The sequence below is a fragment of the Phlebotomus papatasi genome, chromosome 3, assembly GCF_024763615.1.
Source record: "Phlebotomus papatasi isolate M1 chromosome 3, Ppap_2.1, whole genome shotgun sequence".
Taxonomy (NCBI): domain Eukaryota; kingdom Metazoa; phylum Arthropoda; class Insecta; order Diptera; family Psychodidae; genus Phlebotomus; species Phlebotomus papatasi.
In genome coordinates, this window is record NC_077224.1 from 82875632 (window position 1) to 82888470 (window position 12839).

Sequence of the window (12839 nt, forward strand, 5' to 3'; positions counted from 1 at the left end):
ATATTGCCTTTACAGTGGAAACACATTACATAGAAACTTGTGTCAAAACATAGAAAATCTTTGACAAACTTTTAACAAACTTTCTTACAAACCTTTTCGCTCAAATCTTACAAAACCATTCAAAAAAACACAAGAAAAAAAATATTTCTAAAAAAAAAATCTAGTGGAAATTGGGGTAGAATTAGGCATTAAACAAAATTTTGGTATGCCTTGAATTTGTCAAAAATTGTTAAATTCAGATTGATAAATATTTAAAGGATAGACAGAGATAAGTCGAGATAGCTCTACCACACTGAGAGATATCCGAAAAAGTTAAAATAACATTCCAGAGATGTTAATTTTACCCTGCAGTATCGATCCAAAATCGGTGTAAATATTACCCTTTTTAGGTGTATTACGTGTTAAAGGGTTCTTTCACATGTTAATTTTACACTTAAAATGGTGTAAAATTAACATTAAAAATGTTGATATATTTTTACACCTAAAAAGTGTTAAAGTTATGAGGAAAAAAGTTAATCGTAGCCTCCTTTTTTTCACAGTGATTGTATCACAGTCTCCTCTACTGCTCAATCCCGGAAGCAAAGCTTTTGTAATTTCTTTTTCATATTTTGTTTCAGTTTCCTAAGCATTTTATCGTAAAAAAACGATTTTTCGCATTAAGAATTCATGCGAGCAACAAACATGCAATTGCAACTACATCCAAATGGAATAGTTCTTCGGGAATTTCAGTCAGAAATTGCGCAATTGTCGGGAATTGCATGAAAGTGATCCTGCGGAAACTAATTCCTTTTCCAGTCACGTAAGAAATTCATAAAGACCTTGGGAAACATGGAAAAAGCGCCCTGCAGCCAAGGAATACTCCCAAGACAGAGTAGAGCCAGGCAATTAAGGCGAATCTTTAGAATTCCCAAAAAGACAGTAGATTCTAAGATTCGCCTAGCCTGAAACTGATCTTGTGGGAAGAAATCAGCTTCCGCTATTCATTCTACTGCATCAGTCTAGAATGGATTTGGTTTTGCTTTTCAAATTTTCCTAAGAGCGCTTCAAGGGGTAACTCATTTCCATTTTTTCTGACAAAGGTTTCTGGTTTCTCACGTTTTTCGATGCAAAAATTGGGGTTCTCGGGTTTCGCAATGCAATTTTTGGGTTTCGCAATGCGAAAAGTGGATTTCTCGATGCAATTATTGGGCTTCTCGGATTTCGCGATGCAATTTTTGGATTTTCCGGGTTTCGCGATGCAATTTTTGGGTTTCCCGGGTTTCGCGTTGAAATTATTGGGTTTCTCGGGTTTTTCGATGCAATGGGGTTCTCGGGTTCCCTGATGCAATTTTTGAGTTTCGCAATGCGAAAAGTGGACTTCGCGATGCAATTATTGAATTTCTCGGATTTCGCGATGCAAAAATTGGATTTCTCGGACAATTGACGAGGGTTTCTCAATATGAGTTACCCCTTGGATCGCTCAGACATTTCCGTCCGTGACCAAAGAGTTATTCATAAACAATTAGAATGGCTAGAGTTCCCGGTTTCCCGAAAAAATATATGGGATCGCTGAGTACGGTACGTGAAGTCTTCAAGTGAAATAATTACTTATTTCATAAAAAAAAAAGGTTTTTCTGAAGTTGCTGCAAATTCTTCAATTGGAAACCACGGAGATATGATTTTTTTTGGAGAGATTTTCCTATTGTTTTAGTTTTTATTTAGGAATAAGAACAAATCCTGCACTCAGGCGCAACTCAAGAAGGTTTTGAAAGCCTTTCGTCGCGGTTTCAGTTACACTGTTTGTCTGCAATTAGAAAATTTCGTTTGTCTTCATTTGGATTAGTATGTTTCTAATAGAAGCATTTTACGCTCGCGTATTTTTCTTGTATTTAAGAAGTCTTCAAATTATATTTAAAGAATTTTCACTAAACAGTAACATTCAAGAAGAGTCAAGGAGCAAATTTATGTAATTCTCTTCAGAAAAAAATGAACTTAATGTGTTGAATCTTCTGTCAATGTTAAAGCGTCTGGAAATGGTTTTGATTTAGGACATTTAACCTAACCCATTTTTTACATCAAGAAACCCGAGAAACCAGAAACCTTTTTTAGAACCAATGTGAATAAGCTGAATGAGTTACCACCCTTCGGGAGGGTATTTCTCGAAAGGTGACCTTCGGGCAATTAGGGCGACTTTTTAGGCATTCAAAAACGTCAGTAGAATTCTCTGATTCATAGCTTTGAAGACATATTCCATTAGGATCTAGTTACAATTGCATATTTGTTATTCACATGAATTATATCATTAATGTGAAAATGTGTCTTTCTGTGCCAAAATGCGTATTAGATTGAAGTGCAGCAATATTTCTGAAGATTTCATGAATTCTCTGAAATTCGCAAGTTTTCCCCATTTCCATTATTCGAATTATAATGTGTCAAAACGGTCAGAACCGAATTATTTTGTTTTTTTTTTAAGAAAATATTACGACCTTGAATCACTCTTTCTAATAGGTTTTCAAGGTGGAAGGTTAGAAAGATTCCAGTGAAGTTATTTTGCAACCGATTTTGATAAGTTTGGATTCGTTAGAAAGGTCCTGGAATCCCTGAAAAATGTGAATTGATTCCAATTGATTGGAACTGATTACAAATAACTTAAAAACCGACAAGAATATTTTATCCAAAATTGAATTATATTAGTCCTAATTTTGGGACATTGGTTCAAATCGGGTGATACAGTTCTATGTCATTGCGTTTCCACTGTTCTTTCCTAAGCACTTACCTTCCAATCGCATCTGTTCTGCTAACTCTGGCGGTGCTGAAAGTGGTGCTGGCGGTGGTTTATCCACTGGGGTCGATGCCTTGAAGTCACTATGAGGTCTCATGACAGCTTCACCTGCAAATATTCTTGTTAAAAGGATAACCTAGGTGTCAATTGAAGAGCAAAGCCTACCATCTCTAACATTCTGAGTCACAGTAAATGTCTTTCCAGTATCAAGAGGCACTGTCCAATTCACAGGATCTGGAGAACGCATAAGTATCTGTTCGGGTGACTTGACTCTCGTAGGCTCTGGCGGTGACTTAACAATGTACTCAGCACTCTCCTGAACAGGCGGACTCACACCCCTACCTTCGTCTACAGCATCATCCTCAGCTGCAAGAAATATTCCCTTTCAGCTCTATTGCATGGCAACTAATAAAGCAACTAATTGAATTCTAGTTAAATTCAGGAAGAGGGTGGTAATCAAATTTTTAGCAACTTTATTCGTAGCAAAAACCACAAAGTCCCGTACTCCTGAAGGAAAGGTTTGTAAAAGTTTGTCAAAAATATGTTTTTCGTATTTTAAAAGAAAAAGTATTCTTTTGGAGCACTTAAAAGAACTTCTCATCTCATTTGTAATAGTTTGTCTAAAAGATGTTTTCCGTATTTTAGAAGGAGAAATATCCTCTTCATAAACCTTTACAAACTTTGTTTGTAACTGTTTGTGAAAAGGATGTTTTTCGTATTTTAAAAGAAAAAGCATTCTTTTGTAACACTTAAAAGAACTTCTCATTTGTAATAGCTTGTCAATAGGATGTTTTCTTTTGTACTCCTACAATGAAAAACATCCTATTGACAAACATTTATTTATTTTTAAATTAATTATTTATTTAATTTAAAAAAAACATCACTTTGGAAAAGTTTGAACAGCTTTTCGTTTCTCATAGTTAGAAAAAGGATAGCTTTTTGGATTTTTATAAGAAATAACATCCTTTTGACAAACCTTAAACAACTTCACGTTTGTCATAGTTTGTCAAAAGGATGTTTTCTTTTTATTTTACAGGTAACACATTCTTTTGGCAAACTTTCATCAACTTTCTGTTTATAATAATTTCGTTAAGTAATATTTTTCAAGTTTTACAAGAAAAAACAACAACCTTTTGACAAACATATCAACTTTTTGTTTATAATAGTTTGTCAAAAGAATGTTTTTATATTTCTACATAGAAAAATATGCTTCTGACAAACTTTTAACCATTTTTTGTTTGTAATAATAATTCAAAAATATATTTCCTGTATTTTTCGAGGAAAAATATCCCTTTGACAAATTTTAAACAACTTTTTGTTTGTAAAAGTTTGTCAAGAGGATGTTTTTTATATGTTTAGAAGGAAAAACAGCCTTTTAACAAATATTTAACGATTTTTTTTTAATAATTTGACTAAAAAATATTTCCCGTATTTCACGAGGAAAAATATCCCTTTGACCAGCTTTAAATAATTCTTCGTTTGTAATTGTTTGTCAAAAGGATGTTCTTTTTGTATGTTTACAAGGAAAAACATCCTTTTGACAAATATTTAACCATTTTTTATTCGTTACAGTTTGTCAAAAATATATTTTCCGTATTTAAAGAAAGAAAAACAGCCCTTTGACAAACTTTTAGCAACTTTTTGTTTGTCATAGTTCGCCAAAAGGTTGTTCTTTTTGTACTTCTACAAGGAAAGCCACCGTTTTGACAAATATTTAACCATTTATTATTTGCAATAATTTGACTAAAATATATTTACCATGTTTTACAACAAAACACACCCCTTTGACAAACTTTAAATAACTTTTCGTTTGTAGTAGTTTGTCAAAAGGATGTTTTATATACTTCTACAAGGAAACCATCGTTTTGACATAATTTAACCATTTTTTGTTTGTAATAATTTGACAAAAATATGTTTCCCGTGTTTTATAAGAAAACATATACCTTTGACAAACTTTAAACAACGTTTCGTTTGTCATAGTTTGTCAGAAGGATGTTTTTTTGTATTTCTACAAAGAAAAATACGCTTTTGACAAACTTTCAACCATTTTTTGTTTGTAATAATAATTCAAAAATATATTTCGCGTATTTTACGAGGAAAAATATCCCTTTGACAAACTTCAAACAACTTTTCGTTTGCAATAGTTTGTCAAAAGGATGGTTTTTTTGTGTTTTTGCAAGGAAAAACATTCTTCTGACAAACTTTTAAGCATTTCTTGTTCGTAATAGTTTGAAAAACATCACTCTGACAAACTTTAAACAACTTTTCGTTGTAATTGTTTGTCAAAAGAATGTTTTTTTGCATTTTTAAAAGGAAAAACATCCTCCTGACAAACTTTTAACAAATAGCTTTACAAACCTTTCTTCTAGAACATAGTACGGTTTGACTTTGTGATTTTTTGAGAGCGAAAAAGGAAGTGTATTAAAATCAAAAAAATAAATAAATATATTACCAAAAGGGTTGGTTTAACTATTTAAAACATGCATCAAATTATCTTTTATTTACAATTAAATCTTGTTTGAATTTTATCAGACCATTATTCATGTGGTAAGTTGATAAACTTTTATCCCATATCTTTGCAATGTTTTGTGAAATATTTGTGATTGTGATAAGCTTCAATGGAGAGTTTGAATGGTGAGTTGTATTCAATGATTCTGCGATACTTATCTTGTGAATGATTTATTTTGCTCAGTGTTCAATAGACTAAATTTAATTTATATTTTTTTTTCAAAAGTACAATCCACGTCCACATCTAATATTTCAGTGTAAACATAAATATAACATTGAAGGTACAAACTACAACACATTTAATGCAAATTTACTGGACATTGAAATATTTTTTTTTTCGTGATAGAAGGTGAAGCCGAAAAAACTTTTGTACACTCATACAGACAGTTCCACAATTGCGTGTAAATTTGTTAAATAAATTAGTTATTATTATTATTACGAAAAGTAAGTAAAATGCACAATTCTTTCACGAATAACAAATTAGCAGACTTTCGGCTAAGTTTCTTCAAAGTTTGGTCAATTTTTTTTGTCTCTCAATTCTCTTTCATAATTTTCTCACAAAAAATAAATAAATAAATAAATAAATTTGGAAAAAGTTACTGATTTTTGTTTTTTTTTTCAATAATTTTATCTAATAGCATTTTGTCTTCTTTTTTAAAAAAAAAATTTGCTTTGAAGATTTGTTTTCTACTTACTTTCCGCCGATTTCTTTGTATTTCGCCGATTGAATCTGATCATGGAATCGGCCATCGGATCACCATTTATCACTGACGACTTTGGTCTCAACTGATGGTTGTTAGCTGTTTTAACTGATTTACGCAAATGGGGAATTGGGGAACTTGTGAGGTTTTTACCATCACCATCCAATGATGGATTTGGTAAGTGATTGGGAGCGGATAGTGCCCTGCCACTTGGATGCAGAGAACTACTTTTGGAACGGAAACTTTTTGGAGTTGTGGATAGGGTGGCTAGAACAAAGTACACAAAGAAATATAATCAATTAATTAAATTTTCTAATGACTAAATTGACTGTTTATTGTCCTGTTACGACCATAAAAACCTCACCCAGTTAATAAACTAAAGAGATATTCAATTTACAATTGATTTTTTTTTCAATTCTTTCCAATAGGTGAGATTCTTATACAAACTGTGAAAAAATGTGTAATGTTAAGTGCTTAATAATTACTTAATAAGTACTTAAATAAGTCCTTAATAAGTACTTATTAAGTCCTTAATTAAGCTATTTGCCGAGTCGTAGTGACGTGACGCGCTAAGGAGATACACCATGTCTTGTTTTCACTACTCGACGCAAAGCGCTGACGATTGTCCCATTTTCATCTGACAATTATTATGCTATAATTTACACAAAAACGATTCTGTATTAGGTATTTGTTAAGTACTTATTAGGTCCTTAATCTCCGAAACTCGAAAATTTGTTCAGAAAAGTGATCTCCGGGGGGTAGAAAGTGGAAATTTTGGGCGTAGAGGGGGGTGAAAAAATCCAGGGATTACTGCTCTTTGCGAGTTCGAGCAGTAAAAAATATATAGAATTCAAAAAAGACTTGTTCAGTAAATTCAAGAGTTGTCAGTAAAAAATTTAAATCGAATCCGGTCATAAAAATCTTCAAATTTGGTCAGGAAAAAATCAATTTTGATCAGGAAAAAAGTAAATTTTCCTCAGTAAAAACCGCAAATTTGATCATTAAATATTCAGTAAAAAAAATATGACTTTTGTTTTTTAAAAAAAAGCAGTTCCGATCAACAATATAATTGGTTTTTTCGATTAAAAATTACATTAATTTTGGTAAGTAGAATCTTAAAATGTTGTCAGCGAAAAATGATTTTCGTCAATTAAAATAATATTTTCGGCAACAAAAAAAAAACAAAAACAATTTCGATCAATAAAAATCATTTTTGATCAGAAATAAATGATTTTGATCAGAGAAACCTTGAATTTTGCTCAGAAAAACAAACCAAATTTTCTTAAGTAAAACATAGAATTTTGATCACAAAAAAAAATTTTCGATTAATAATAAAATACTTTAGGTCAGAACAATCATAAAATTCGGTCAATAAAAAATTAATCTTGTTCAATACAAAAAAAATAATTCTCGTTAGAACAAAAATTAATTTCAGTCAGTAATAAAACTAATCTTGATGAGAAATAAATATTTTTGGCTTACACAATCTTCAAATTTCGTCAACAAAAATTGACATTTTTCAGTCCATAATACACTTTTCTTCTGCATAAAAACCAATTTCAATCGATAAGAAATTTAATTTTGATTAGAAAAAAATAATTTTGATTAATACAATTTTGAAAAACTTTATGAGTAAGAAATTAATTTGCTTCAGTGCAAAATATAATTTTCGTCAGCAAAAATATTAATTTCAATCAATTTTTATCTGACAGAAAGATACAGTTATATCTTATTTTAGTTTGAAAGTTTAGGAAGTCACATTTCAATGGACAGAATTTCGCTCAATTGAAAATATGTGCTAACGCCATTACTACCCGAAGTTGACTATTTTTGTAAACTAAAATTGATTTTTTACTGAGCTAATTTGTATTCGTTGACCAAAATTGATTATTTTCTACGAAGAATGATTTTTTTTACTGTTTAAAATTGATTTTTATGGCTCCGGTACATTTTTGAGATCACAAAAATTTCAGGAAATCAAAATTCAGAACCCTCTTATCTTCAAATGTTTTGCGTATGTCTATTCTAGTTTTTCTAACTCGTATTTTTTATGTCATAATAAATTCAATTAAATATTATCTAGTTTACAGTATCAAAAAGTTAGATAGGCATATGCAGAGCATTTGAGAAAGATAGGGATGTGAATTTCGACTTGACGAAATTTTTCTGATCTAAAAAGTATACCGCAGCCATCAAAAATAAATTTTAATCTGTAAAAAAAGTTAACTCTTTGTGGAAAATAATCGATTTCGGTCAACAAATACAGATTAGTTCAGTGAAAAATGAAACTTGTTTTACAAATGTAATCAATTTTGGTTTAACTATGAAATTTGATCAGTATAAAAAAATCTGTCCAAAAGGTAATCAATTTCAGTCAGCAAAAATAAATCAATTTTGCAAAGTCAAATATCAATTTTGGTTTATAAAAATAACAATTTCGCTCAGTAATGATACTTATAGCAATAGCATTGTACGTTTCTTTTTACTGAAAGAAATGACCATTTAGCTTTGTAATGGCTCCGGCACACCTTTTAGATCAGGAAAATTTCATGAAGTCGAAATTCGCATCCTTTTGTTTCTCAAATCTATTTCATCAGTCTATCCCATTATTTCACACTCTTCTTCTTCTTTTAAAGATCATAACAAATTAAATTTAGCTCAACCAAATTTGAAGTTCGAAAGAATAGGATAGACATACGGGACATACGCAAAATGTTTGAGAAAGAAAGGTATGTGAATTTTGATTTCATGAAATTTTACTGATGTAAAAGGTGTGCCGGAGCCATTATCAAACGATTTACACACGTCTATCCCATTCTTACGAACTCTTCTTCTTCTTTTGAACGTCACACCAAATTCAATTTATTTCAATCGAATTTTGCGTAGGGAAAAATGAGATAGACATATGCAAAACATTTGAGAAAGAAAAGGAAGTAAATTTCGACTTCATGAAATCTTCCCGATCTAAAAGGTGTGCCGGAAGTCTAATAGTACTTTTAAATTAGACTAAATTTGTGAATTTAGCCTTACAAAATACAGCCTTAAAACATCAGGGATTGTATTACTCATTCGCATGATTTCGAGCTATAGTTCGATTAAATTTAGTTCAGTCTAATTTTGAGACCGACAAATTAGAAAGACATGCAAATCTTTTGAGAAAGATAGGGATGCGAATTTTGATTTTGTGAAATTATACCAATTATACCAAAATTATACCAACATGAATTGTTATTTCTGATGCCCTTAGCATACCTTTTAGCTTGGTATAATTTGATGAAATCAAAATTCGCGTTCCTTTGCTTCTCAAAAAATTTGCATAAGTCTTTCTCACTCTTTCGGACTCAAAATTCGATTGCACTAAATTGTATTTGTTATGACGTTCAAAAGAAGAAGTAGAGTCCGAAAGAGCGAGAAAGACTTATGCTAATCTTTTAGAAAGATAGGGACGCGAATTTTAATTTCGCGAAATTATACCAACACGAATTGTTATTTCTAATGCCCCTAACATACCTTTTAGCTTGGTATAATTTGATGTAATCAAAATTCGCGTCCCTTTCTTTCTCAAACGATTTGCATAAGTCTTTCTCAGTCTTTTGGACTCAAAACTCGATTGCACTAAATTGATTTTTTATGACTTTCTAAAGAAGAAGAAGAGTCTGAAAGAGTGGGATAGAAATATGCAAAGCTTTGAAGAAAAAAAAGAGATGTGAATTTCGATTACATGAAATTTACATTTGAATTTGAATTTGAATTTATTCATGCCCAAAAATACAGAGTACTTACATAGGACTATATTATAAATGTTGTCTTAATAAATTGAGTTTGTATTTAATTCGGAAAAATAGTAGCGGATGAGAAATCGAGAGAAAAAAAAAGTTACAAGTGTTTTAGATTATTATTAATTAACATTTTAAGATTATTAATATTTAAATGATCATTTAAGTGAAGTTTTGCTTGAAATTTGTTGTAAAGTGATACTGCGGAGAATGTTACTGAGTTTAATCCATATTTTGTTGTAACTGGTTTGGAAATGGCTATTGTGTTACATTTTCTAGTGTTTTTAGGATTAGGTTCTATTTTTAAACTTTGATTGGAATGAATAATTTTATTATGGATCTTGAAGATTAGTGTCAGTTGTTTTAATTTTAAAGTTTGTTCTAGATTATTTATCTCTAATTTTTTATAAAGGATGTCTGAACTTGTGAGACTATTTAGATTATAAATGGCTTTTATAGCTTTATTTTGTGCTCTTTGTAATTGGTCTAGACTGTCCTTATTTGCACACACCCCCCAAATTGTTATCCCATATAGAATAATTGAGTGGCACAATGCATAATACATAATTTTTTGCGTTTTTTCGCCAATTCCTACACTGTTCCTTCTGACCGCTCCAGTTATTGCAGAAAGGCGACGTTTGAGGTTCTGAATATGGTCTTTAAAATCCAGCCTACTGTCTATCATGATGCCGAGATATCTGAATGTTGACACTTCTTCCAATATTCGCCCTTCCAGTACGATTTGGAGGCATTTATCCTTGATCCCGAAAGTCATGAATTTTGTTTTTTCAATGTTAATTGTCATTTTCAGTCCTCTCGCCCATTCCTCTCTTTCTGAAACGTTTTGCATATATCTATCCCACTCTTTCGCAGTCTTCTTCTTCTTCTTTTGAAGATCACACCAAATTGAATTTAGTTCAATCGAATTTTGAGTAGGGAAGAAAGAGATAGACTTATGCAAATCTTTTGAAAACAAAAAGAACGTAAATTTTGATTTCATGAAATTTTCTTGATCTAAAAAGTGTGAAGGTGTCATTTTCGCCTTGTTTTGCAATAAGAATCTCACCCATTATAAGTTTAAACAAGCTTCGAACACGTTTTCACATAAAACAGTCGTGGGGAACTTTATTTTGCAGATATAACGAACACAGAAAAAGTTCTTTGCAAAATTGCATTAGAGAAGTTTTAATAGACTATGTTGAAATCTATAGATGAGAAATATCAAAAGCATGTCATGGGAAGGTTACTAAAATAAATAAATAAATAAATAAATAAATAAAATACCATGCTTTAAGGAGATTGTAACTCTATGTTCTGTCACATGCGAAAGAAGTAATTTTATGTATTTAGAAATGAAAACATGAATTTTCTTGGCAACAAATATATCAAGTTTCGAGATGAAAAAGATTTGCCGAATAAATTTATTTGAGAAATTTTTTTGTTGAATTTGCCTAATTTCTTTCAAGAGAGATAATTTGAATTTTGATGGACAATTTCTGGAGAAAATGCTGACTTACTTGGTCTTGGTCGACGTTCTTCGGGTCCTTGAGCTGTTTGGGGCTTTTTAGTGGTTTTAGCTGATGCTGATGCTGGAGCAGTTGAACTACTTCGTGATTGTCGCTTTGGGGAACTTCCAGAATCCGTGACAGTTGGTCCAACTGACTGAGATCTGCCCTTGTGACCACTTTTGGGAGTCTTCTTGGGACTTCCCTTCTGCGGACTAGATTTCTGTGGACTCTCATGACGCGAAGCAATACTCTTCTTTGGACTGCCACGCTGTGTATAGTGCTCATCCTCGCGACTTTTGGGAATCGTCGGCATAAGCTTATCACGTGTTGGCGATGGCAAAAGTGTCCCCTCTTCAACATCTGCAATATCCCAACATAGAGAATTTTCCCCCCATAAGCAATTTACATTTTCTTATTTGATATGCATGAGCATAGACCACTTGAGGATTAATTGCATTACCAGGTCCGGTAGTTCGTTCGAGATGATGACGCACAGCATCTCGACGCAACAGAGCATTATCAAAAGTTGGGTAAACTTGTCCCGATACTTTATGTGTTGGGGCTTTAGTTGGAGAACTCTTCTTCGTGTTCTCCTTGTCCTTCTCCTCCTTGGTGAAAGGACGCACCGTTGATGCAAGCGATAGGGCAGAAAGTGAGCTACGGCGTGAAACTTGCTCCCACAATTTTTCCTGTTTCTTGTACAACTCAGGGTCTATCTCAATACCCCATCCTCGGCACTGTTTTCAAATGGCAAATTTTGTGTACAGAGGAAATGGTCAGTGGTTGTAATGTTAAATCAACAAATGGTTAATTAAAATAAATAAAGTCTGATAGAAATTTGACTGCTCGTATGATGAACTTGAGGATATTTTGGGGGAAGTTCTCGCAATAATATATTTTGCAGGTCAGTTAGTGTTTGATAGGGCTCCTAAATTGAGCCTACGCACACTACCTTTGGAAAATACCACAAATATAAAGCATCATTAACCTTGACCTTTGAAATTTACACTGAAAAACGAAGTCGTAAAATTGTTTGTTAATATTTGTAAATTTTAAAAAGAAGTTTGTGAAAGTTTGTACTTCTTTCACTTGATGAACATTTTTTAATCTTTTATTAAAATTTGTTTGTAAATGTTCGTAATATTGTCATTTTTTCGTTAAGTTTTGCCAAACAAACAAAAAGGTACAAACAAAAGTCTGTAAAAGAACAAAAAATGCTAGTGAAGTGATCATGTTACTAACAATGTTTGTCAACAAAGTACAAACTTTTACGAACCATTTAGTAGGTTATGCGATTAACGAGAATTTTATAAGTTCCCTGTAAAAATTCACAAACATTTCCGAACAGTTTTTTCTGCACAGAAAAATATATTTTGTAACATCGTTCGTAAATGTTTGTGAATTTACACAAAAAGCTTGTAGAAGTTTGTACTTCTTTCACAAATATTGTTCATAACATGATCACTCGACGAGAATTCTTAGTTCTTTTACAAATATTTGTTTCTAAATGTTCGTAACATATTATCATTTGTTCGTAAAATTTGCCAAACAAACAAAAAAGTACGAACAAATGTTTGTAAAAGAA

At 31.7% G+C, this 12839-nt stretch overlaps 1 protein-coding gene across 3 annotated transcripts in view; it reads right to left on the minus strand.

Annotated features, from left to right (window-relative positions):
• Nucleotides 1-12839, minus strand: part of LOC129806075 (cell surface glycoprotein 1) — a 48842-nt gene that overhangs the window by 6726 nt on the left and 29277 nt on the right. For 2 of the 3 annotated variants that reach the window (XM_055854404.1, XM_055854403.1), the window contains 5 exons: nt 11715-11991; nt 11264-11614; nt 5965-6237; nt 2927-3127; nt 2756-2869 (listed from right to left, as the gene is read on the minus strand). In XM_055854404.1, the coding sequence (XP_055710379.1) occupies nt 2756-2869; nt 2927-3127; nt 5965-6237; nt 11264-11614; nt 11715-11991 (1216 nt within the window). The remainder of the gene's footprint in view (nt 1-2755; nt 2870-2926; nt 3128-5964; nt 6238-11263; nt 11615-11714; nt 11992-12839) is intronic. The other variant, XM_055854405.1, reaches the window with a different exon arrangement.